The following is a 27,975-nucleotide window of genomic DNA, read 5'->3' on the forward strand; positions in this document are numbered from 1 at the left end:
GAGTCATTTAAAGTTAATTATTTTTAATTGTTGTGAACATAACTAATACTTCTTTAAAGAAAACATTTGAGCAATAAAAAATATTTAAAAGTATTTTTGAGATTTTGCTTAATTCCAAAAAATTAAAATCATTAAATGATTATGAAATGAAAGAATGTTGTGTTAAAGTTCACTCTACCTTTTTTTTATAACAATTTATTAAATGTGATTAGATTATTTTTTTCTTTGAATTGAAAGTGTTGAAAATAACTTTGCCTAATAACTTGATGTCAACCATCAAAATTCTTAAGTTTATGGAAGTCGTATTTTATTAATCATATTTGAGATTGTCACATCAATTGAAATAAATTTTTCAAAACTAACATTAATAAAAACTTACTTTAAGATCATTAATATCCTAAGAAAGATTGAATGATTTGACAATTTTATCTATTAGAAGGATATGCTAGAGAACATTGATATTGATGTTATCATTGATGATTTTACATCTAAAAATGCTAGAAGAAATTATTTTTATGATAACTTGTGTATTTTATTTTGTAGATGATGAACAACACGTCAATTTAAAAAAAAAAATATTTTATCGATGATAAAAGATAACATAGAATTTTAGTAAAGAAAAAATGTAATACATATTTTTAAATATTTGTTAAAATGTTGTTCGTATATATTATTAAAATTACATATTTATCTTTTTATATAATATTTAAATATTGAAATACTTACAAATAAACAACTCTTGTATATTATATCACACAGGGCCATAAAATATCGAGATCAACCTTGGTTAAACCAAAACAAAATTCAAAATAGAAAACTCGACCAATTGATCATAATGAAAGGCATGTCCATGCTTTTTGCCCTTGCTTCTTAAACCAAAAAAACTGTCAACAAACATGCAGTGTCATTCTAACTATAGAATTTCCTTACTCCCTGACACGTCCAATTTCTTACCATAACTTGTTTGTTTCTTCCACTCTCCAACCCTCTTCTCTTTCCTTCTCCATTTGCCTTAGTTATATGCCCATGCCTTCGGGAAGCAAAACACCACATCAAAATTACTCATCCCATTTCCTATGTTTTCAATGGACTCAGATTTTTCAATCGCTACACTAGTCATTTCGAATGGAATATGTCAATTAAAATCCATGAAAAGGGAACTAAATCAGAATTATCTTTCAAACCGAGGCTTAGATGTTTTAAAAAAAATGACAAATTGGTCCAGTTGGTAAACCTTAATTTAAAAAGGCACATCAAATTGTTGTTGATAATATAAACTAGTACAGTGAAAATCATTTTAAAATGATTCGTATACCTCAGGTGTTGCTCCATTTAGTTTTAGAAAAATGGTTAATTTGCACACCCGTGATATAGATACAATTCCATTTATTTGCATATGAAACTAAGTTGCAAAACATTTCCTTCACAAGAGTACAGGATTTGAAGCAAATATTCCTCAACCGACACGTTTATTTTCCCCGTAAAAATGAAATTTATATTTATGACCTCACGCGAACTAGCAAGTCCCTCACCACTAGCCTTACTCCATGAGTTCTACCCAAAATTCATTATTTTTAGGTATCACAATATATATATAATGAAAGAAAGTATACTCCCTCGGTAAAAACATACTATACATAAAAATAGACAAGCAGAAAGTAGGCCTTGAGAGGTAAAAATAAATGATAAACATACGAGCACCCATGTCTGGAAACCAATTTCAATTGAAGTTTGGAACAAATCACGTTCACCAAACAAAAGCTGATGTAGACAAGACAGATGAGCTTCAAGAATATACAAAAGAGAAAACCTCTACTAACAGGCAATGATTTTAATAGAAGCAAAAATAAGCACAACCAAAAGAACGTGCAAGCTATAAATTTCAAGGCACACGAGTATATTGTTGCCATTTATTAGAAAATGCCCGAGGCAAGTTTATACCATTAAAAAATGCATTTCATATAAGTTCATAACAAAGAAGCCGTCCATCTTTTCTTCTCGAAAGCAAACATCCTACGACAACATCAATACAATTTAAACGTCCCACTCCGATCAAAATACCTTCATGCAATACATAATTTGCTCTCAAGGAATGGATCGTTGGTATAGGGGCAAACCTCCCAATGCTTCACGTTCTGCTCTCTCCCTCTTCACCTGCAAATCATGAGTAACCATGAGTAACCAAACATTTAGTAACAATTTTAACAGCTATTTGGTTGTTGATTTTCCATATTTAAGGATTAACGGTTTAACACTCTGCAAAGCATCTACTAAAAGGGAAATTCTTTTGTATTCTGAAAGTAACATTCATCCAGTCAAAAAATGCAAGTTGCATTAATAATAGATTGATGTTATAATTCTGAAAGTCATGAATTAGCAGTCACCAAATATCAAGTAGATATCCAGTAGGCATACAGCTCACAGCTAACAAACTCGTGTTTCATAATTGTAGCCAATTCAATATCACAAATCAAGAATTATATGAACCGTTCTACCCTCCCCCTCTCTTGACCCCCAAAAAATAGATAATAAATAAACAAATAAAAACTTTTCACTTTTGTTCTATTTTATCAATTATCATCGTTCTCAAAACAGTGTTGCAAAAGTAATTTTTGCATTACTGTTGCCCAAATATAATTCTGAAAGTAAAACGCACTTTTATACCCATGTATCCAAACAAACCAATAAATTGCTGTTGCAAGCATGGAGGGAAAAGCTATTCTAAGCTAAAGCAAGATTCCCAGATACTGCAAAATATCCATGACCCCATCTATTCCAGCAAGTGGGCAGTTGCAAAAACAAAGCTACAGAAATGAAGTGAAATACAGGAAGAATTTAATTATTTCTTCTTGAAATATATAATACAAGTAAATCATCAAATACGCTAATATATATGTTGAAATGATTGAGTTCAATCCACAACAAGAGCACTAGCAATCTACACAATGAATCTAAGTATACTATTCACATTGTAACCTCAGAACAGGGATTTAAGGAAAGGCATGGAGAATCAAGAAGGATGCAATCAGCCTCCTTGGTAATGAAACACCCACCAAAACACATTTAATTGTATTTATATATATCATTATCACAATAGCACTTACAAGAGCCAGCATTTCCTGAAGGTAGCCCCTGAATGGTGTTTGCATTGCCTGTCATAAAGGCAAAATCAAAAAAATATAAGAACTAAAAAAACAGCATTGATACTCAAAAGATCAAACACATACTGCCCTTCATATAAGCACACACCCCAAACATGGACATCTCTCATACAGAGTACATTCTAAGAAACAAACACCATAAACATTGAATCAGTGCATTCACCCGTACACAAAACTCGGATTGTCCCATCTTATCAAACATAGTTTCAACTCATGGCTAGGTCACAGAAACCAAACTTCTCAAAGCCCTCAAAATGAAGCGCACTTCCCATTACAAAGTAATATCTACACGAAAGTAAGCATCCCTACATTCCCGCATCCAGACCATTAATCATAAAGCAATAGATCCATACACATCCATCATCTCTTAAAACCAAACAAATTGGACACAGTCACATCTTACCATCTCAACACACCATATTTTACTTTTCATCCATCCATGCATCCTTCTTGTAACCAAAACTTAACAAAACAGTCAACATCAACGATAACAATACCATCGTAACCAATAGATTCACACAAACACACACACACACATCACCATCTATTAAAACCTAACCAACCACATAAACAATTACCAAAAAAAACAATAAAATGGACGAAAAACAATTAAAAAAAAAAAAAAAAAAAAAAAACCTGAAGATTATCAGGGAGGTACTCGTGCTTCATGGAAAGGTCAATAGCGCGTTTGAGACGCGCGTGGCGCGCGTCCACAACCTCCTTGGGAAGCCGATTCAGCGCCTCCTTCACATCGAGATCGTAGTAAGGATCGTACAAATCGTCGTATCGGAGCCCTAATTAACGAAAGCCACGAATTTTCAGAAACGAATAGAAAGTTAGGGTTTGGGAAATCGGAAAGGAAGAGAGAGAAAAAGGGAAGTGACCGTATTTGCGAAGGCGTTTGGAGAGGGATTTCATGTGCTGAGCGGCGAACCAGTTCTTCCTGGGATCGATAAACGATTGCAAAAACGACGCCATGGCTCTCTTCTGTTTCTCTCTCTCTCTCTGCGTTTTAGTTAAAAGAGTTTTCTCGAACAATCGCGGAAGAAGAGGAAGAATAAGTGCTTCTTATTTTACACCGCACCCCGTTCTTTGCGTGCGTTGTGGCTTCTTACTACCGAGCGACGTGTCGTTTATTTGCTTTTGACAACACTAGTGGCAGTGGGTTCCCCCAAGGGTTAATATTTATTTACCAATAGGAATAGAAGTTATTTCGTACTTCTCTATTTTTAAAATATAATAAAACAGATGGTAAATTAGAAGTGTATCCAGAGTTTTTGTGGGAAGTTGTGAAATAGGGAAGAAATTAAAAATGAATTTAACTCTTTTAAAATAATCATATGTACTTTAGATAATAAAATACACTTATAATTATTAATTATAAAAGTAATGATTAAGATTTGTAATAAAATTAAATTCTTGTAAAATAAAATAAAAAAATTAATTATAATATCAACGGTTAATTTCTTAATTAATAATTATTATTTCATTTTATTGCAATCCTCTCATTTTAGAAGAGGTAGATAAAAAATAATAATAATAAAAATTTGTGTATATGGAAAGGGAGTATTTCATTTATTATTAGTATAGATATTATTATTATTATTCATTTGCTTAAAAATATTTCGTATATCTTATATTTTATGTAAAAGTTAAATAAATAATAAAAATAATCGATGTTAAATACGTATGAGTGATTAATAATTAGAAGGTGAGTGGTTTTTAGTAAATATTTAAAAAATGAGGTGTTTGAAAAGTAAATTTAGGAAGAAAAAAATAAAAAGGGTCACATAATAATCGGATTAAAATTATAGTTTCAAAATTTAAAAAGATGAAAAATAAAGAAAAAAATTTATAAGGGCCAAAACAAAAAAACTAAAAATATATTTAAATTTATTTTAATTAGAAAAAAATGTCATTAATTTATATTATAAGCTCAATTAAATAAATTAATTAAATTTATATTATAAATATTATTAAAAATAACTTATTTTATTTATTTCTCAAAAAAAAAATGTTATAACTAAATTAGTTAGTGAGTCATTTGACCCAACATGTTAATTGAACCTCATGAATCAATATTTGTTAAAGAAGTTAAATTTTATAAAGAAATTTTATACAAAAGTTAACATATCGTGAAATTTACTAAGTTGCTTTGTTGGTGTAGTGGTCTAATATGCAAAAGACTTGCAATAAAATTTTTGTGAGGGATTTTTTTTCTTTCAATTTTAATTATAGTTTATTATCCAACAAGGCATGAGTGCAAAAATGAATATCAACTCGAGAATAGATAAATCAGTCCAGTCTGAATCACTAAGTTATGTGAATTTGTAGCCAAGTTGATGACAGAAGCATAGTTTAATAACATCTCCTATAACACAACATGCTCGAACCAACTATATGAACGAGTTTTTATCTAATGAGTTGAATCGGTTGGTACAAGCTACATTTTCTTTTGTAACCATAGGATAGTTATAAAGTGTTATTACTAAAAGTAGTGCATAAGTTTTTTTTTAGTATTGTAAGCACTCACAAAGTGAATATCTCATTTTCAATATAGTTTATTTCATACTTTAAGTTAAGATTATAAGTCAAGTCTAATAATACAAATTAGATTTATTATTATACCACGTCAATCTCTTGTTATCGAATGATTCAAAACACATAGATTCTTCACACTTATGTGCTCGAGCCTAGAGAGTTGTGTACCGTGTCGGTTTCCTAGTGACCAAGTAACCCAATCATTTAGACTCTTCATGCCTTTACCACATGAACTTGGAGGATTGTGTATCATACCTATCTACTGTTGACCAAGTAAGTTGAGCAAGCCCTCCATTTGACGACCAACTGATTTGTCAAATATGTCTCGTAACAAGACTTAGTCTCTACCACAAGTAGCTGGGACAAGGCACCATGAATTACAAAATAAGCACGATAATAATCATAAATGCTAAAATTTATTACCTATTAATGACAATAATGGTACATTATTTGTGAGATCATAAAAAGAAATAAAGGGTTTATATATATGTAATATCACCCAAGTTTATATATAAGGACTCGTAAGTCTTAAAAAAGATCAAGTTTTATATTCATTGAATGTTCTAGACTAGATTGTTACTATATCTTCCTAAAAGAAATTTTATACTAGAACAATTATATAGTCACACTATCAATCAAAAGATAATATATATATATATATATATATATATATATATATATATATATTTGTTATCATCAAAATAGTAACAATACTTACTATGCAAAATGAAAAATATATAAATTACAATAAAAGTATATGAAAACTGCTATGGTACCCATGATAACTAAAGGATTTTGGTACCTCAAATTATGTGAACAAATATATTTAAAAAAATAAATTTAAAATAACATAAATTTTAGATTAAAAATGTAGAAGATGAATCAATCAAAAAGACTAATTCAAAAAAAATAATCAAAAGATCAATTTTCATAACAAATTTTATTTATATGTGACAAAATTAAAAATTAAAAACAAAAAGTATGATAATACTATAAAAAAATATTAAAATAAGAAAGAAAATAATAAATAATACAACTGAAAAACTAATTTATACTATAAATTCAAAAAATTAACACCAAAGAAAAACTAAAACGTATTAACAAAATATTAATATTAATCTATTTAATTATAATAGATGCTACATTAAGATAAAATATAAAATAATATAAAAATATAAAAATAAATTATAAAAATAAATTATTAAAAATACTAAATTAAAATAAAAATAAAACAAATAATTACAATAAAAAAAATTAGACTATTGTTCCGGTACCCCACAGTGGGTCCCGTAGAATTTTCCTAAAAGTATTAGGAGGAAAGGAGGCATCATGTTAAATACTCCCTCCGTTTTTTTATTGTCTTTAAGGTTATGCACAAGAATTAAGACAATAATTGATATTCTAATTTTTTTAAGTATTTATTACATATTTTCTTATTATACCTTCTAGGTGGTTGGAGAAGAAATAGGTGGTTGGAGAAGAAATAGGTACATTAGAAAATGAATAGACACATTGTTCAGTAAACATGCAATAATTATCAAGGGTAAAAATGAAAAAAAAAAAATTAATAAGTCATTGATTTTAAAAAAGTAACAATGAAAAAAAATAACAAAATATGACAAAACGACTATAAAAAAAACAAAGGAAGTAATAATGGTGACTTGGTAGTGCAATTGGAAGGGTGCGTGGGGAGAGTACATTCAGAGAGAGAAAAAATTAAATAAAATTAAAATAGAGAAAGAAAGAAAGAAAAATTTTGGTGTACAATAATCAACTCTTATATATTAAATATAAATTACTATCTTGTGTGAGTGTTGTAATATAAATTATTTATCTTAAATTTAAAATATAATTTATATATTTATAAATATTTATTTATATAAAATTTAAATGTAATTTATATATTTAAATATAATATTATATGAAATCATTTCACTAAATAGATATTTCTAGAAAAAGTGTTCTTATTCTTCTAAAGAAAATCTATTAAAATCAATAAATGAATATTTCATTATTTGTATGTGTATTTAACACATAATCTTCTTCATAAATTTTAACTATAATAATTCATTAGTAAATCAATAACCCAATGAGTTAGTATCCTAATCTCAGTCTATGACCGGCGTATCTAAGGCTGACGCTGAAATTTTATGACTTTTAGATAAAATGATAAATATGAGTCTTATATATTTTTGATAATCAAATTATTGATACAAAATATTTATATATTTTATTGATATCTAATCTCTGCTAAATAATTTGATTAAAATTAAAGAATTAGTAAATTCAAACTTGAAAAATTTTATAGAGACTAAAATTATTTTACTCTTTTATGAATATAATACTTAAAACTAAAATAAAAAGGAATTTATAATCATATTACAATTCTATATTTAGATATAAAAAATAAATACATAAGTAATAATTTTATTACTTAAATATACTTTTAGTCTTTATAAAACAATAGAGTTTTGATTTTGGTTTCTATAAAAAAAATTTTTTGTTTTTCATCCTAAAAATTTAAAATTTATTTTTATTCTCTACTATTATATGATCATTTTTAATTATTTATAGCATTATAAGGTTAAGTGATTATCTAAGATAATATTATAATTATTTGTACAATCATGTTAATGTGTCACTTCCTTAAAAAAAATATAGATCCTTAAAATAGATATTATTTATCTATTTTAAAATATCATTAGAGATTTAAAAAAATTATATTTTGAAAAGATGGAAACTAAAAAAAAATAATTTATAGGGATCAAAATTAAAATTTATTAATTTTATAGGGACAAAATAATATTTACAAATTTTAAAATGATAAAAAAATAGAAGAAAAAAATTATAACACATTCATTTTATAGAAACTGAACACATATTTAAGTCTAATTTTAATTTTAAAAGTAATATAAAAAATTATCTCACAATTATGTATTTTTTTTTAAAATTAGGCATCTCGTAATTGTAGACCTAGGGTAGTACACCTCTAAATAATGCCTAAAACTGATCCTAAGTATAATGTAATTTGGGTTGGTATACAATGTAGGTGCATGTTATAACAATATAAATCAGTATTTTAATACAAATAAAGAACCATGCACAAATTCATATCAGAGTTGGAGGCATTGTCAAATGCCAAATGGTAAGACAAGCAGTAAGTAAGCCAACAAACATCTTAGACGTTGACTATTCAGGTAGATGCTAAGAATTAAACGCATGTTCTAATAATAGTAACTAATAACATTGAAGAAGAAAATAGCTTTTGGATCCTTCAAACGAAAAGGGTTTTGATTTGACCCAAAGGACAAGTATATATAAAGATAGATGTATACTCTATAATAAACAACAAACACTTTTTATATCAGTTTATGATTCATTGATGCCGCAAAATCAAAAATGGCATCATTAACCAATAACAACCAACAAAAAGATGAGCAGGAGGTGGAGGGAAAGGATGGGGAGGAAGGGAAATGTGAAGAAAAATTATTAGCATTTCCTATTTGTAGAGAAGGAGGAGACACATAGTGTCTCTCCTTTTTTCTATCAAAAGTGTCACCAACAAAACATTGTTTAGGATGAAAATGTTTAGGATGTGTGGTGGCATCAATAATGGTTATTATAACGAAGATGTTGATGAGAGAGAACTTGACAAAGGAGAAGATGGAAGCAAATACAGCCTCACAGGCATTCTTCTTCCCTCTCTTGGTGCCACAGCTGCCCGTAATGGTAGTCGTAGACTAAAGCTTGGTCGTTACATTATTTCCCCAGCTAATCATCAATATAGGTAAGATTTAATGGTTAACATTTTGCTTTTTCTTGTCATCTCCCTTGTCATGAATACACATCGTTTCATTCACTATGCATATTTTAGTCCATGTTTGGCAAGTTAGTTTTTGTATGAAATAATTGCTTTTTATTATTTCAAAAGCTTAGAAAGAAAAAAAAAACCATTTCTTCAAACAGAATAAACACATTTTAGTAAGAAAAAAAAATATGAATTAGTTATTTGAGTTGGATTTAATTAAATAAGAAAATCAATTTTAAATAAAAATTTCACATGTTGAACTTCTTTGTTATAATTGATTAGTAAGTTATTTAGAATACACTCAAGGCGTAAAGGTTTTTACATTATGGTACAACCATGGATTACCATGCATGGTAAAAATGTTATGGTTGAATTCTAAATATATGAGATTAGAGAGTTAGTTTACATATGTATATATGATGACACTCTTTACAACAATATATAATAATTAATGTTGCAGACTATGGAGCAAGTTTCTAGTGATATTGGTTTTCTACACTGCTTGGATGTGTCCATTTCAATTTGGTTTCCTTGAGAGATCAAAAGGTGCATTGGCTGTAATAGACAATGTTGTAAATGGGTTTTTTGCCATTGACATTGTTCTCACCTTTTTTGTTGCTTACCTTGACAAGTCTACTTATTTGCTCATTGACAACCATAAGCTCATTGCTTTGAGATATGCCAAATCTTGGTTGGTTTTTGATGTCATTGCAACAACTCCTTATGAAGTTGTTCATACTATTTTGCCACCCTCTCTTCAAATATATAGTTACTTCAGTATTCTTCGCCTTTGGCGCCTCCATCGAGTTAGTGCCATGTTCGCAAGGTAATGTCATAACTCAAAATTTTCTTTATCATAGTTTAATTGTAGACATCTTATATACACTTTGAAGTAACTAGAAAATATTTCTCAATTGTGTTCTTTTTAAGGCAACAATTTAAACTCAGAGGTTAAAACTCAATTATTTCACATTTTTCCTACACTTACATTTACTCTTAAAGAAAAGTCTTTATTGTGCTCTTTTTCTATTTTTATATATTGGAATATATAGCAAAATGAGTGTTTAACACTCTTTTGAGTCATGTTTTTATAATGTAGTTGTAGTCACAATTGTAATCACATTACAATTAGCAAAATTGTGAATAAATATGATCAATGTCATCAAAAGCCCAATTGCAAATACCATAAAACTTTATATAACACATTTTTAAAATCATATTTAGGATTTACACCCATATATACACCCATTTAAATGGGTTAAACTACAAATTTAATTATGATAAGATGTGTGATATAAGAGAATAAAAAGGTGGACAAAGGTACAAAGTGAGTGTGCAAAAAAGGCATATGAAACAATTAGTAAGTCTTGGATTCTTAAAATTTTAACATTTTAGAATAGGTAAAACAATAATATAAAGGAAATAATGTGAAACAAAAATTTTATATTGGTTTGTGTTAGGGTAATTTTACTTACATTTTATCTTCATCTATCAGATTGGAAAAGGATAGGAATTACAGCTACTTTTGGGTGCGTTGTTGCAAGCTTACTTGTGTAAGTACTTACTTATATCATAGTGAATTTATTGGGAAAGTTGTGGCCATGATAATATAAAAGAACCTATCTTATTAGTTATGATGCCATGCAATTGTAGGTTACTTTATTTGCAGTGCATGCTGCTGCATGTTTTTTCTATTTTCTTGCTGCACGAGATAACCCAGAATCTACGTGGATTGGAGTTATTCCTGCTGCCATTGACCAAAATCTATGGGGAAAATATGTAGTAGCGATATATTGGTCCATAATGACTCTTTCATCAGTTGGTTATGGAGATCTACATCCTGTAAATACAAAAGAAATGGTATTTGAGATTTTGTATATGCTCTTTAATCTTGGACTCACATCATATATAATAGGCAACATGACCAACTTGGTTGTTCACTGGACTGATAAAACTAAAAAATATGTAAGTACATCTTGTTCATGACCTTTTATTTTTAGTTAAGCCTTATAGACAAGGTTATAAAAAATTGTTTGCAATCACAATTTTGGCTGCAATGCTATGGTTTGAAGTCTCTATAATTGCTTCAACTGTATTTATCATCAAATTTTCCAAAAAGGATCACAACGAAAATGTGGTTGCTAATAAAAGTATAAAACACTGCTTATAAGTTTAAAGTTATATTATATGAAAGAAAGAAAAAAGAATCCATTAAACATTATGTTGTTAATATTTTTTTATATTTTTTATTCAGTAGTTTCATTGATATTATATAATTTTAACTTAAAGTGTTTGTTTTTTTGTGACATATTAGAGAGACACTGTCCAATCTGCCTCAAATTTTGCCAAAAGGAATCAATTGCCTGTTCGTTTGCAAGAACAAATGTTTGCCCATTTGCTTATGAAGTATAGAACGGATTTAGAAGGGTTGCAACAACAAGAAATCATAGATTCCCTTCCAAAAGCCATTCAGTCTAGCATCTCACACTACCTATTTTATCCGCTTGTTGACAAAGTGTATTTGTTTCATGGAGTGTCAAATGACCTACTTTTTCAACTAGTAATAATTTTGTGTTTGTTTTAATATTAACCTATTATGTTAAAAGAATAAAACTTTTGTTTCTAAAAATACTACAAGAAATGTTACATATAGTGACATACAAAAAGTGTCATTATAAGTACAATATATGTAGGTATATGTCTATTTAACATATAGTTACGCACAATTTGAGTGTTGATTTTGGATGAGATTTAATAACATATTTTGTGTGTCACTATAGTCTATACCTACACTTTTTAATAATATACCAACATATATTATAGTTACTGTGTGCGTAAAAGTAATTTTTAGTGACATGTATAATGTCATTATAGAGTGTATGTCACTATATGACAATTTTGTTATAGTGAAAAGATTAAAATATAGAGAAAATTTATTCAAAAATATGATTTTTGATGTATAAAAGTTGAGTTAGTAATTAAAAAGCCTTTTAATAGATAGACTAGTAATATTAAAAAATTATTTAAAAAATTATTTTTATGTTTATTTCTAATTATTCTTCCTATTTTTAATAAATAAATTGATTAATATGACCATGCTTAAATATCAATTTTTGAAGGTTACAGAGATGAAAGCTGAGTATTTTCCTCCAAAGGAAGATGTGATTTTGCAAAATGAAGCACCAACAGACTTTTATATATTTGTTACTGGAGCTGCTGTAAGATATTATATTCCTTTTTGTTTTTATGTATATTTTTATATTATATTGTATTACGTGTGCAACAAATAAGTCCTTGAGTGATATTTAGAATAACTATATATATAGTAATTTCTCAAATAAATTCAACTATTTGATATTCTAAATTTCTAAGACACACAATAAGATGGTAAAAACCAAGAAAAGAAGGAAAGAAGTAGAAAAATAAATGAGTAATATTATTACAATTGAAACCAAGAAAATCAAAAGGTGCAATTAAGACATCTATTTCATGACTATTCTTGTGACTATCCTTATAATGTACATGAAATAGATAATTCTTTAATGTCTTTTATTTAATGAATTCATGAATGTCCTTTATTAAATTAATAACTTTTTTAATGAAATGCAAACTTTAACTTTCATTTTTTTACGAGTAACAGGATCTTATCATTCATAGGAATGGCATTGAACAGGCAAGTTTCTTTACATTAATATTTTTATGAATGACCATTGTTTTTTATGTGAGGTTGTGAGATTAACCATATATATATATATATATATATATATATATATATATATATAAATTTTCTATGACTAACAAAACATGTATGCAATTATACTAGGTTGTTGGAGAAGCAAAGCCAGGAGATGTAGTAGGAGAAACGGGAGTATTATGTTATATGCCACAACTATTTACAGTTCGAACCAAGAGATTGAGCCAGATTTTACGCCTAAATCGAACCATCTTTCTAAATCTTACTCAATCAAATGTTGGAGATGGAACAATGATCATGAACAATTATATTCAAGTATATAAAACATTTTATCTCTTATAATTTTTTTCCTTTTTATTTATATAAATTATTCTAGTTTGTATATGTTTTAGTTTTGTTTGTACATTCATTCACTTAAAGAACATTTTTTTTTGGTTTCATAGCCAACAAATTTTGTTGTCATTGTTATTTTTAAATGTTATCTTTATGTTTTAATTCCTTTCATTTTCTAATCCAATGGTATAACAAAAGATCAAACTATTAAGATTCTTTTATTCATTCCTTTAATTTTCCTAATGAAGGCCATTATATGAAATATTTTCATTTTTAATGGAGACATAATTATATTTAACCTCTACATTATCTAATGTTTTAATTTTTGAAAAATATTTCATCCAAATTTTTCATATGTTACAAAACACTTGACTTTTCATTTGTTTGTTAACATATGTATTTGTGGAGATTTGTAGAGGTACATCTTAAAAAGATTAAAAGACAAAAAAAATTGAAAAACAATACAAGAAAGCATTTTTTTGATGGTGATGCATTAGAAAACAAGATCATGATGTAATTTGTTTACATGATTAGTAGATTTTATTGTGTTGAATGGAACATGATTCCTATGTGTGGAATTGAAATTTTATAAATATCATTTGAATCACAAAAATTACTTGTTTCCCAAGGAAGGGATTGTCTGATATTTTGATTTTGATATTTGCATTTCTTGGTGCAGCATTTACATGAATTTGGGGGTCCATTGATAAGAGGAATTTTGGAAAATGTAGAGGGAATGTTGGCCAGGGGCAAAATGGATTTGCCTATCAGTTTATTGTTTGCAGTTAGTAGAGATGATGATTTATTATTGCGTAAACTACTGAAGAAGGGTTCAGATCCAAATGAAGTAGATAAGAATGGAAAGACAGCATTGGTTAGAAAATATTATTTTCTTTAGTATGAACACATACACGTGTATATGTACTATGCTAGACTCTCACAACTCTACTTTCACATGTAACAGCATTTGGCAGCTTTTAAAGGCAATAATCATTGTGTATCTTTGCTTCTTGAACATGGAGCTAAAGTCAACATCCAAGGTACATTTAAGACTTTCTGAAAATCCTATTACTACTTAAAATAAATAAGAAAAATAGCATAAAATGATTAATGTTGTATGTCAATACCTTCCAAACATAAATGCTAAAAAAAACTAATGAAGACATTTGACATTAGAATGTGACATGATAAATTTAAAAATATATTTTATCAAATAATTATATATGTAAATCTTTATTAGTCTCATTTTTTTTATTCAATACTAATAATTTTCTTTCCCTTAATACACATTCAACATATAAAATGAAGGTTATAATAATACAATTTTGGTCTCTCATCTTAATTTTGGTTTTCTTTATGATTTCCTAAATTTTAAAAGTTTCATTTTAATCCGTTAAACATTGTCTATAGGGACAACCACCTATCTAATGTGACATCCCACACAATTTGTCACATGTTATCAAATTGACTAGGTTAATGTGATAAACTAATAAAAATACTAACTTAATTTAATAGAGACACTTTAAGAAACTAAAGTAAAACTTTTTAAACATAGAAACCAAATTGAAATAATAAAAAAATGGGAGGACCAAAAGTGTACTTTATTATCAAATAAATTACTCTATCCATATAAATTTATCATCTCATTAATCCTTTTAGAACAAAAAGTGCTAAATTATCATTTTATCTAGTACACATTTTGGTTTTATTGGTAGAAGCTTTTTTTTCATATTGAAATTATGTATATTAGCAATTGACTTATTGGTGTAGCCTTTATCTACTCTTATTTTGTACAGACTCAGATGGAAATGTCCCACTTTGGGAAGCAATAAAAGGTGGACATGAATCTATCATGAAACTTCTTATAGACAATGGTGCAGACATATCATGTGCAGATGTTGGTCATTTTGCATGCACTGCTGTAGAGCAAAATAACTTAGAATTACTCAAGGGCATTGTTCAATGTGGTGGGGACGTGACACAATCCACAGGCAATGGAACTACTGCACTCCATGCTGCAGTGTGTGAAGGAAATGTTGAAATAGTGAAGTTCCTTCTAGAGCAAGGAGCAGATATTGATAAACAAGATAATACTGGCTTGACTCCAAGGTTTTGTGCAGATCAACAATGCCATGAAGAAATACTAAAGATATTCCAAAATGTTCAACAAAAAACAACAAACATAATCCCTAGTTCTTATGTTGGGAGGTGTCAAAGTGAACCCACAATGCCCGCCATTTCCCAAGGAAGCGAGCCACCTAATCAAGAACTAACATGGTTCAATAATCATCAAAGAAGAAGGGCCAGCCCTTTCCATAATTCCTTTTTTGGGATATTGTCAAATGCAAATTATGGTAAATATGCATTTATCTTTCAGAATTTGATGATTTTTTTAATCTTGCATGACATATTTTTAAGTGACTTGAGAAAAGAAAGTAACAAGTTTTTCTATTGGATGCATATAAATACAATTAACAGTTTGAGATATAGACAATTGAACAAATCGAAAAACAGCCAAACAAATATATATATATATATATATATATATATATATATATATATATATATATATTATGAGCAATGTTATTGGGAACAAATAACATTTCAACCAACTAGAAGAGAAATGAATATACAATTAATGAGACAAAAGTTAATTTGTGAGGGAAAAAATTACTTTCACATCATTGATAAAAACAATTAATTTTCATATTGACCAAACACTTCATATTCTGTATAAGAAATGTATTCCAATTAAACTTAAATAATAGAATTATGTGTGATAATTTATTAAGTTCATTTTATTTGTTGAATGTTAGGACTAAAGATGAAAATTGGGTGTAACGGGATACATGTATGCCTCTTCATCACCCATCTCATTTAGAATGAGTATCCGTTTAATGAGTATCTATAAATTATATATATAATTATGGATATTCACAAAGATCCATGGATATTTTTAAAAGTATATATTTATAAATAAAATGGTAAGAAAATATATATAACAATAAATAATTTTAAAATACGTATTTATATTAAAAAAAATAACATGTATTAGTACTAAAACAATAATTTTTAAATATAAATACTAAAAAATAATTTAGACCAATTTATTTTATATATAATAATAATTTTTAAATAATTTCAAAGTATTGGAACTCACAAGTATTAATACTTTACTAGTACTCTCATTAATAAGCAATTATCCATTTAGCTATTTACTTTTAATTCATAATGAGTTTAACATGTGGGTGCAAGTTTTTTTATCATCCTTATTAATTTAAGACATTAAAACTATCAATTATTAACTTTCAGATAAAAAAGATTTCACAACTGCAACTCACAACAGTCACACTAGAGAAGAATTACGAGCCAGAGTAACACTTAGTTGTCCAGAGAAAGGTGAATGTGCTAAAAAACTTGTGTTTTTGCCAAATTCTATTGAAGAATTGCTACATATTGGTGCTAAAAAGTTTGATTTCTATCCCACCAAAATATTGACTAAAGAAGGAGCTGAAGTTGAAGACATAAATGTCATCAGAGATGGTGATTTTCTTATTTTTGTATAGGACATTGAAGATAATAAAAGTATGAATCGATTTCTATTAGAATACTTAGCGTAATTGTATCATAGTCCTACCATTGTGTCTCTTTAAAAGAAATGCCAAATTTTTGCCAGATAAAAATACAAAATGTTTCTTGGTATATATAAATAGCTACGCCTATAAGTATTCTTGTATGCGTGGGTCAATAAATAAAAAAGTTGTATCAAGTTAGTTCGTAACCGCACTTAAGAGGGTTAACAAATGAATTCAAAAAATTATCTTAAAAATAAAAAAAAAATGATTTTTTTTAATTATATAGTTGACAAATATTGAGTTATTATCATTTTGCGAGAATTAGTTCTATATTATAAATTAAATTATATAATTTAAAGTTGTTATCAATTAGACATTCCTAATACTTTTTCTCTCATCTCATTAGATATATACTTTTTATATTGTTCCACAACTAGTCAAAAAGATACCTTTCAATCATATCAATTTGTTCATACTTTTTTTTTAATATACTAATTTTTTTTATTTATTTAAATAACCTGGGTTTATTATTATTTATGTAAATAATCCGTTTTTGAGACTTAGGTGAGAAATCAGTTACTGAGTATTGAAAAACAAAAAAAATAAATTCAAAAATCTGGAAAAAAAAAACAAAAAACAAGAAAAGAGGCCCAAAAATCTGAAGAAGAAAAAAAACCAAAAGATGAAATAAATAAATAAATAAATAAAGCCCAATAAAGAAATCAGTTACTAGGTAACTGATTTTTCAAAGGATTTTTTAAAAAAATCCTTTGAGAAATCATTTATCCAGTAGCCGATTTCTTACCTGAGCTTCAAAAATGGGTTATTAATGTAAATAATAATGGACTCAGGTTATTTAAATAAATAAATAAAAATTAGTATATTAAAAAAAGTCATTTGTTCACCTTTTTTTTTAATTTATATACTCGAACTTATTTAATTTACTCTTTTTATTTTCACCTGTAAATTGAATTGCAATATTTATTCATTAAAATTCATTATTATAATATAATTATATACTAAAAACATTTATCTATTATAAGTTATGACTAGATGAAAATAAAATACCCAAAAGACTTTCCTTACATTATTAGTGGATTCTATTTAAATTTTATATAAAAATAATTATATTAGAGAATGATTTATAGAAAAATTATTTGAATTAACACAGAACATTGAATATACAGGTGTTAAAAGAAAGAAAAAAAATGTAGAGAATATTTAGGGCATGTTTGATTTCCTCTTCACTTTATGATTTTCTAAATTAATTTTACACTACTTATCAACTAGTTTCTCTTTAAAATCTACTAAGTTTTGAATTATCTTTCTTCAACTGTTTTAAAATTAAAAAAATGTAGCACCCAATTCCTTGATATTGAGATCAAGTTTATTTAAGTTGAAATTAAAAGGATAATTTTTCTCTTTATATAATCATGATTTTTTTTTCTTTTGCGTATTGTTTATAATCTGAATTTATTTAAACTTTGTGAAGAAAAAAAAAATAGTGTCATTAGCACATGTATGAAGATAAAATAGAAAGATGAAATATATCTATGTAATCTTGTCACGTCTGTAGGTACAAGTAAATAAAATATTAATATAAATACAATTAAAATCAAGAGATATAATATATAGATGAGATCAATCTAACAATTTTCAAAAATTGACCACGCCAAACCACCTATACAAGTGGTTCACACTAAAATCCATCATTTTCTACATCAATTATAATTGATGTTATACCAGATTTCTAATTTATCGAGTTAACAGATCAATGGCTCTACACGTCGCTAATGCTCGAGCTAAGAGGGTTGTGTACCTTCCGGATCTCTAATTTGTCGAGTTGACCAATCAATGGCTCTATGCGTTGTTAACGCATAAGCCAGGAGGGTTGTGCACTCTCCTGGTGTCCAATTGGCCGAGCAGGCCGAACAACACATACTTTCGTGGTCTCCATCTGATATATTGATGAGCAAGTTTCGGTAAAATTAATCAAAGTTGTGATTTTCGTGATTCTTGCGTAAATTTGATTATGATTATAAATGTGGTTCATAAGCTCATTACATAAAGGGATCCACACACATTTAAGAGGATGAGAATCAAAGATTCGTACCATGTATATGGGACTCATATAAATAAGGAGAAAGGGGATGATGAAAGTAAAGGTTTTTCTCATTCTTGAATGTTCTAGGTCAAGACGGCGGCTAGGTTCTCTCAGAATTCATTTCACTAAAGGTTCTCCGGCCGCTATCCCCTTTCTAGAACAAATGTAAAATAACACTTTCTACATCCATTGCTGTTTAAACTAGTGTAAAAATAAAAAATGTGTCCCTAAAAGAAAAATATACGAAAATATATTTTTATTTTAATGATTCAAAACACAAAGCCAGAATAAAATAAATATTTACAAGAAGGCATGAACTTAGGCCTGCATCAATTTAAACTAGAATTAATCGAAAGCTTTTATAATGCTCCAAAAATATGATTTTAATTTGCACATGCACTCGCTTTGTTCACCTAAGTAATATTAAAATATAATTTGTTAAGTTTTTTTACTCTTATTAGTTAGAATTTAAGATTCGACTTTTGTTATATTTTATATTATTTTGTCATCAAACTCCGATAAGCATCTCCTTTGCCAAGCCTAGGTCACACGACATGATCCTTACTTCGTTTTGTGCCTGTTTCTTTCTTGCTTCCCCCTAGGTACATGCGTTTCCAATTTTTTCTTCTTTGGTATTGTGCCCTGGTAAATGAAATTGATTATTGGATTGTGTTGTTGTTTGCTTCATTTTCAATTTCTTTTAGGTGTTATTTTGTTTATTTCATGCACGTTAATTGTTTGTTGAAATACCTCAAATACATTAATTTTTTAATACTAGATTATTAGTTTAATGGCTTGGCCTTTTCTAATTTATGTTTATTAGTGTATAAATGATTGATTAACTATGTGTATATATATTATTACTTTTATTTTATAAATGGTCAACAATAAGTAATAATAATAAATGAATGTGGTTATATATAAGTATTTTAATAACTTTGTGATACTATTAACTACTTGAAAAGTAAAGTTAATTATCCTAGACATTTTCATAACCTCAAGTCACTATTATTTTATAGGAAAAGAGGTATTATGCTTCTCTATTTTTAAAATAAAAAGATAACAATAATATAGTAGGTGATTATTTAAGGAGAGAGAGATTTTTAGAGTAAAGTTTAAAATTAATAAAGATTAAAAAAAAGATAATAAGAGAAATGTGATTTAAAGGTGATTATAAGAATAAAATAATAAAAAAGAAAGATAAGGTAAAATGATTTAAAAACAATGTATACACCAAACATAATATTTATTTTTAGTATAGTTATCAATCATTGTATACAATCTCGTTTATCTATTCTTGAATCACTTATAAGACTCAAATTAATTATATATATATATATATATATAGTTAATCACGTTCACGTTTGAGAGATATAATCTCATGACATTATTAACTATTAATGAGATAAAATTAATCATTATTAAAAACTTCAACCATTATATCAGTACATAAGCATCAATAATTATATATAATTATATTTATTTATTCTTGTGACTTATAAAATAAAATTAGATGGAAAAAGCCGGTGGTAAATTAATTAATAATTGGGACTCTTCTCAATATCACCCATATTGAAGGAGGTGGCATTGAGGTGTGTTGTAGTACCATGTTACAAACAAAACAATGCAGCGTAGAACTCAGGCCACTTTACTATTTTATCTAAATACTGGCTCACAAAATGTTTTTACAAACTCCTATTGGTGTCCAATGAACAATTGTTAAAGAGTGAGACAGAAAAAGAGAGAGAGAGAGCACTACGGATTTTAACTATATTTCAACTTGAACACAAGTATAATATTTTCATTTTTCTCATATCCTTGCTTCTCCCCCTTTTCTTTACCACATGTTATCAATCTCTCCTCCACCCCTTTTGACTCTTTTTTCGGTAATTTGTAGCCAACAACTAAAGAAGGAAAATGGTCCTTGAACTCAACATGTTAATGTACTTTCCTAGTAATATTGAGGCCAATTAATCAAAGTTCAAATGATTCCTTCCCCAATTGAGTCCTTTCCTGTTCCACACAAGAGTGGCTTCAGCCTTAAATGACTTCACAATCTTGAGCATTCCATTCAACATCATATTCATATATCAAATCCACTTCTACATGCAAACAGAAGGCCAATCGGGTGAGCCTAATTTTTCTTCAGGGGGAACCTGTCCAAGTCCATGCCATATTTAGCTAATACACCTCATCATCCAAAGACAAACATTAAAAAAATGCTATATATTTATTGAAACCTTTATAGGATTATATATATCAGAAAAAAAAAATTATGCACTGTTATTGTAAAACAATTTTACACTGTCATCCAATCCTAAAGTATGGTATTTTGTTGACTTTTACAACAATTACTTAAAAAGTCACACTAATAATGATTTTTGATTGGTCAACAGTGTAAAACTTGTTACACTGACAGTGCATGACCATTAAATCCTATTTATATATACACTTTACCTAATGGTGCCTGTCTTCACTGAAGCTGTGACTGAAGCTTCTACTATTATTTCGGCTTACAGTTCTAAGCTTCAATTCTCCCCTGTGAGTTGTCATCTCATCCAATATCTCTGCATCATAATAATCATCTACGCTCTTTTCACTTTCAGAATCTTTGTCCTGATCAAACATTTTGAAGAAAAATTAGAAAGTTGGATTCAAAACTATTATGTACCAACATAAAACTAGATTGCTTATCCTAACAAGAAGTGAATGATTAATATTGTACCCCTAGTGCCATAACATGTGGAGCACCAACAATTTCCTCGTACTCAGCAGCATCTAGCTCTTGAAGATGATCAGGCTTGAATAGCTTTGGAAGAAAATACTCTCTTACAGTAATGAGAAAGAAGAAAGGTAATGGGAAAAGTATTCCTCCTATAGGTATCCATGTCACTCCATAGCAGATTAAGAAATACACAAACTGGAACATTGTGAATGCAGCTATCGTCTTGAATGGCACTGACTCCACAAATGAAGCATGAGAACCTTGCAAAATTCTGCCCCAAAGGAATGAATTAGAGCAATGACAAATTGATCATTTAATTAGCCTCTTATAGCAAGAAAATGACACTAATTGGATACCAACTGAAAAAATGAAAGACCTACTCATTTGTGAAAATGTTAAACTATATTTTGTACTCTAATGGTAGATTATTAGTTCCTCTATATACAAAGAAGTATTTCCATGAAGCTATATATATATATATATATATATATATATATATATATATATCAATTTCTAAACCATTATTATGTATTGATTAAAAGAGAGTTGTTATGGTACCCTTAGAAATCTAAGGGATTTGTCACTAGGCCAATTGTTGAATAGGTTTGAGTACATTAAGGAAGAGTAAGTTTCTCAATAACAGTACCAAAACCCCCAAAATTTCCAAAGGTACCATAGAATTTCTCTTAAAATTTTACTTGTAGGGATACTTACTTGTAGCGTCTGCTTGGTGGGATGAAAAGAAGCAATATCCTTTCCCAGAATTGATTCCCTGGGAGACTATCAATTGCCATGTATGCGAAATATCCCCACAGAACTGAAGTAGGAATCATTTTGATGATATAAACGGCAAAAATTGATAGACCAATCAGGAGAGACTGTAACAAGTTACTCATTCTTTGCTCATTAACCCGGACAGGTATATAAGCATCTATGTGTTTTTCCGGATCAAAGTTTGTCTTTGCACCATCCTTTTCAATAGGCTTCATTACAGCATCCTTCAAATTCTCCAACTCTTTAGCCTGGACCAAATTTAAAATGTTAATCAAATTTCTCTTGGATATGTATATAACCAAGCACACACACATAAATAACACCTCTTGTCCAAATTATAAGTAACAAATTAGATTTTTTTTATCTTAATTATAAATAACAATCAATAATTTTTCAAGTTATTCATAGATAAATTTCTTTATATCCTTAACCCTATTTTTATAGGGTATCTTTATAATAAAATTTGAATTTATGGTAGAATAAATTAAAAATAACTAATTGAATTATTTTTCTTAATCTTGATGACTTATCCTGTGTTGCTTATAATTAAAACTGGAAGTAGTATTTATCAAGTCAGCAATACTTACTGTAGGTGCAGTATCCATTTCTACGAACACAGCTTCCATCTTTCCATATAATTCAGTGCTGCTTCCTTGTTCCTTAATGCATTCCTTGGCTTTTTTTACCACCTTCTTTCGCATCAACTACAGTTGGTACAACAATATTAGAATATATGTAAGGTAATATTTTAGACTAAAGGGTCTTGATGTAGAATTAACATGATACTTACCTGCCTCCTAAGAACTGCCAAACTCTTTGTATGCATAGGGGACTGAGGAAGGACACCATTTGATGGAGGAAGGCCAAGAAGACCACAGATCAGAGTCTAAAGATTAAAAGAATAGATATGTCAGGATACTATGGAATTTACATATAAAGCTTTAGGTTAATAAAAAAAGTAAGGTTTTAGAGAAAATAATATACCATTATACCCAGCAGCAAAATGTCATAGTGGTAAGCAGATGGTTTTTGAAGGTTATATTCCTTCTGTTGAGCCATCTTAGAAGCCACACTGTGATCAAAAAAGTATAAACCTGCTATCATCACTGCTGGAATAAATGCTGCCAAGATATAAGCCATGGGCACCTTCATCATATCCTGCAATATGCATTCAACCATGTTAGATGTTTTATTAGACTTGCCTGACATGAAATTAGCAATTATAGTTTACAATGTTGAACACGCATCTTATCCAAGAAAATGGTGCAAGATAGCATAATGAGATCAAGAAAAGTAAGAATACAGTATTTTGTGTTATGCATCCTAGACCATCAAAGGGACACTTTCTGTTTCATAAGAATATAAAAAAGAAGGGTGACATCTGAAATATGTTTTAGGTCCCTCAAGATTTGATTTTAATCCCTACATACATTTTAAAAAGAATGATTTTGTTCCTTGTACTTTTTGAAATGCAATGGATTTTATCCTTGGTCGAGCCAAAATGAAGTATTGGACCAAGGACCATTTTTAAAATGTAGGGACTGAAATCGATTTTAACCACCAAATGGACTCATTTTTATTTCATTTTTTTTATAGACATGTTATATACTATATCCTAAAGTTAACTATCAATGATTAATTTATGCTCATAAGACGTGACTTCCACTAGGAAAACATTATTTTAACACTAGAAATCGATCCTTGGAGCATCTGACCAACCTTCTATGTTAAAGCAAGTCTTATAACTATTGGACTAAAAGGTTTAATTAAATTGTTTTTTTTTTCATTAGAAGATGAAAAAATATATATAATGTGTCATAATATTACCTTTACTACTGTCCAGTGGTAGAGAGAGGCAGATTCCCATGGAAGAGGACAAATCAACCTTCTAGGAACAGCTGATGGAACTTTGCCTGGTAGGGTATAAGATAGTGCAGTCCAAATCACTAACATCATTGGAACTCCATAATCAGCAATCAAACCTCGTAGCCACCCTGCATTGATTGCCACAAGATAAAAATAACAATGAAGGTATTAAGTTTCACATGAAAAGTTTAAAACATTACGTGTGTGATCTTACTAGTACATATAGATATTTCTAGTCATCAGTCATGTACCTGCTCCATATTTCCATGTTCTTGCTCTTCTACTCATTATGGAAGTGAAAATTATTCCAAAAGAGAAAATGATTGCAAGTAGTCCATTTGTATATCGCCAATGGAATTGATATTCCTCTGACGAAGGATTTTCAGTCTTAGGTGTTCCAAACTCGCCTATAAGTCCCTGTGGATCAAATAATTTCCAGGTTGAATCTTGAAGTGCAAAATTCACTATCTATTCCGCTACTAAGTGCTAGCATAGCAATATACCTTTATAGCCTCTTGAAAGAAAAGGACAGTAATTAACATGCCAAATAACTCCTCTGCAATTCTTGTGAACCTCGAGATAACATTGCAGGCGTTGAAAATTGCAAGCAAAATAAGCATGAATGCTGTCCAGACACAAACCCTGTAACATAATTGAACATAAAAGTTAGTTATAGATACAGATTCTGTTTTGATACAAGTTAAAAGCACTTTTAAAAACTTCTCTACTCAAAATTAAAAAGAATTTTTGAGTAAAGAAACTCTCAAAAATGCCTATAAGTGTGTATCTAAATAGTCGCATGCTGTACAAATCAAGAATTACTTTCCATTCCAAAATGAATGCAGGTTAAAGTTTTTATCCATATGTTGAGAACAACAATAAATCTATATTTTTTAATACAATTTTACTACAATAATCTCACCCTCTCCAGATTCATTAACATTGAAGTAATTTATGTGTGAGCAAATTCGGCGAAAAAAATTAGCATTGTATTGAAAACCGAGAAGTCGAGAACATAAGTTATTTTGAGACTTTATTCAAAACTGAAGTTATTTTAGGAAGGAGAAAATATATGTGAACAATGAAATGCATATGGGAAAACCCAATGTGATGCATAGTTACATACCAAGCAGCCCAAGGCAGAAAAAGCTTGGCACCTAGTTCTGGCCTACTTTTGCAGAACTCATATAAAATAGTGTACATTATAACAGTTGGTTCAGCAACTCCCAAAATCAACAAAGGCTGGCCACCAAATATTGAGTGGATAATTCCACAAATAGCAGTTGATGCCAATGTTTCCACTGTGCTCAAGCTTCCATCTAAAAAAACATAATATGTATGCTCAATCATGGAACAAGACGCATCACATTGGCTACAAAATGTAACTATATTGTTGAAAGAAAATATATATTGAAGCTGTTGGAAATGTTTTACCTGTGTCCCTGTTAAGTTGCTCTCCAAAAGCAATAACAGGAAGAGCAGAAGCGAAGAATATGTAGAAAGTTGGGGCCAATATCCTAAAATTACTCAAAGAATCACAGATCAAAATGAAGCACATATAACACAACACAGAGAAATTAAGTATCGTCAATATGTAATGTGTTGCTTGCCCAAAAGGCCAAGATAAATAAATAAATAAAGAATTACCTGATGCCACAAGTGATTGCAGAAGACCAATCTTGTGTATAACATTTAATTCTTCCTTTGACATCTTCGGATATTCCTCCAAATGGCCCCATGGCTTGTGCAAAAAATTAGATATGTCATCATCTCACAAATTTAAAAAAAAAAAAAAAAAACTAATTACATTTGAGAATATAGTGTTGTATCTTGAGATGAATGCACTCGTGTAATTCAAGTGCATCAACATATATTTAAAAAAAAAAAAAACTGTTGGCGACATACACTAGCACACTTTTTCAAAACTTTCTTTATTATTTTATGAAATTTATGTTATGAAGAGTGCTATTAGAATTCCTCTTAAAAAAAGGGAGAAAATAAGACACAAAATACATGAAATTAATAAAGCATTTCAATCTATTAATACAACACAAGAATAGAAATATACAAGCATCTAATAATAAAAGGCATTTTGGGAATTCATTTGTCCATTTTTAAGCATAATGAAATAAAGGACTTCCATATTATTGTGAGTTGATCATATATATATATATATGAAACAAACATAATATGCATGTTGTCCAATTGCCTAAGAGCCCATGCAGCTTGAACAAGTAGGACATAGATAAATAAAAACCAACTTCAACTGCAGCGGCAATAATATGATTTTGGAGGTATCTGTAATCGTAATTGTGGCCCGATCAGCCACATAAATCATGCAAATCCTTGAAATCAGATCTCAGTTTTTTTTTTAATAAAATTCTTTCCAAATATTTTAATTTAAATTATAGTCATGGTTGTCTCGTAATGCTTGATGTTGCAGTCATTTGTAAGATTTTGGACCCTTTTAAAACCTCAAAGAAAGGCACGTAAAATGGGTGCTCTTTGCATGGAAAAACACCATTAACAACCTTCATGCACCAAAATGCATGTCCATGACGCATAAGGAGATGACAAAGCAAAAAATAAATAAATAAGAAAACCATGCAACTAAGTTTTCCAAAAAGCAATCTGCGACCATTATTTTGGTCTCGGCATCAAATTTTTGGACTTTTTTTCGCAACCACATCTGCATGCATGGATTTCATCTGTCACATTAAAAATCACAATTGCACCTGTGTCGATTGCATTTGTCCACTATTATAGATCACAAAAGAAACTGCAACTTGCTATCGCAATTTAAAACCTTTCATGCAACCACGAGTTTCATATACACACCATGCAGAATGTACACAGATGGGTTGGCATAATGGTTAATCATCTACTTTAACACATTGTGAGAACAATCTATTTAGTAAAAATTTCTGTTTGATTTTTGCTGAGTGTGAAAACTCGTTAGACTAATGGAACTACAGAGTCACAGTCCCGCAAGCAAAATTAACTTCTGGCCAATAGGTTGGAAAATATCCGTGACACAACCAAAAAAAAAAAAAAAGCAAAAACATGCATTATGTAGGCATATATACACAACCTTTAATTTGCATAAGTAAATAGTAAAAAGAATGTTAGGGGAAACAAAAAGAAAGAAAAGAAGACGCACTTGAAGCCTTGGTGGACCCTCTCAGGCCTTAGGAACAAGGAAGAAGAGGGTCACCAGAGAAAGCAGGTTATGGAGGTTCTTTCAGGATGATTTTCTCTCTCTTACACTCAGAAGATAAGAGAGAGAAGGAGAGATAGTAAGAAAGAAACAACACACAAACAAGGGAGGCAAAAAAGGCAAGGGTCAAGAAGGGAGTTGAGGGTGCATGCATGCATGCAAATTTTAGAAAGTGTT

The 27,975-nt window shown here is 28.9% G+C and overlaps 3 protein-coding genes across 5 annotated transcripts; 1 reads left to right on the forward strand and 2 right to left on the reverse strand.

Moving 5' to 3' along the window:
* Positions 1-1,876: 1,876 nt before the first annotated feature.
* On the reverse strand, positions 1,877-4,264 carry LOC109816177 (cytochrome b-c1 complex subunit 7-2, mitochondrial). The gene is made up of 4 exons (XM_020381075.3): positions 4,046-4,264; positions 3,798-3,955; positions 3,105-3,152; positions 1,877-2,154 (listed from the first exon to the last, which is right to left on the reverse strand). The coding sequence occupies exons 1-4, from the start codon at positions 4,137-4,139 to the stop codon at positions 2,086-2,088; spliced, it is 369 nt and encodes a 122-aa protein (XP_020236664.1). The 5' UTR covers positions 4,140-4,264; the 3' UTR covers positions 1,877-2,085.
* Positions 4,265-8,999: 4,735 nt separating this feature from the next.
* On the forward strand, positions 9,000-17,147 carry LOC109809085 (potassium channel AKT1). 3 transcript variants are annotated; one of them, XM_083063847.1, is made up of 12 exons: positions 9,001-9,489; positions 9,971-10,336; positions 11,006-11,063; positions 11,164-11,475; positions 11,825-12,070; positions 12,630-12,728; positions 13,151-13,183; positions 13,334-13,519; positions 14,217-14,411; positions 14,502-14,577; positions 15,334-15,891; positions 16,850-17,147. In XM_083063847.1, exons 1-12 carry the CDS (start codon positions 9,281-9,283, stop codon positions 17,101-17,103), a joined length of 2,592 nt encoding a protein of 863 aa, XP_082919973.1. In that variant the 5' UTR covers positions 9,001-9,280; the 3' UTR covers positions 17,104-17,147. The 3 variants fall into 3 exon arrangements, with proteins under 3 accessions (XP_082919974.1, XP_029130073.1, XP_082919973.1); XM_083063848.1 differs by lacking the exon at positions 11,825-12,070 and having other exon boundaries at positions 9,000-9,489; XM_029274240.2 differs by lacking the exon at positions 11,164-11,475 and having other exon boundaries at positions 9,000-9,489.
* Positions 17,148-20,841: 3,694 nt separating this feature from the next.
* LOC109793903 (putative boron transporter 7) lies at positions 20,842-27,923 on the reverse strand. Its single transcript, XM_020353369.3, has 14 exons — positions 27,742-27,923; positions 26,229-26,322; positions 26,016-26,098; positions 25,708-25,900; positions 25,085-25,223; positions 24,833-24,998; positions 24,543-24,709; positions 23,700-23,873; positions 23,506-23,601; positions 23,303-23,419; positions 22,656-22,963; positions 21,942-22,212; positions 21,674-21,832; positions 20,842-21,372 (listed from the first exon to the last, which is right to left on the reverse strand). The coding sequence occupies exons 2-13, from the start codon at positions 26,318-26,320 to the stop codon at positions 21,674-21,676; spliced, it is 1,965 nt and encodes a 654-aa protein (XP_020208958.1). The 5' UTR covers positions 26,321-26,322; positions 27,742-27,923; the 3' UTR covers positions 20,842-21,372.
* Between the last annotated feature and the right edge of the window lie 52 nt (positions 27,924-27,975).

This window comes from Cajanus cajan, chromosome 9 (genome assembly GCF_000230855.2).
Source record: "Cajanus cajan strain Asha chromosome 9, NIPB_CcT2T_4, whole genome shotgun sequence".
In the NCBI taxonomy this organism is placed as follows: Eukaryota; Viridiplantae; Streptophyta; class Magnoliopsida; order Fabales; family Fabaceae; genus Cajanus; species Cajanus cajan.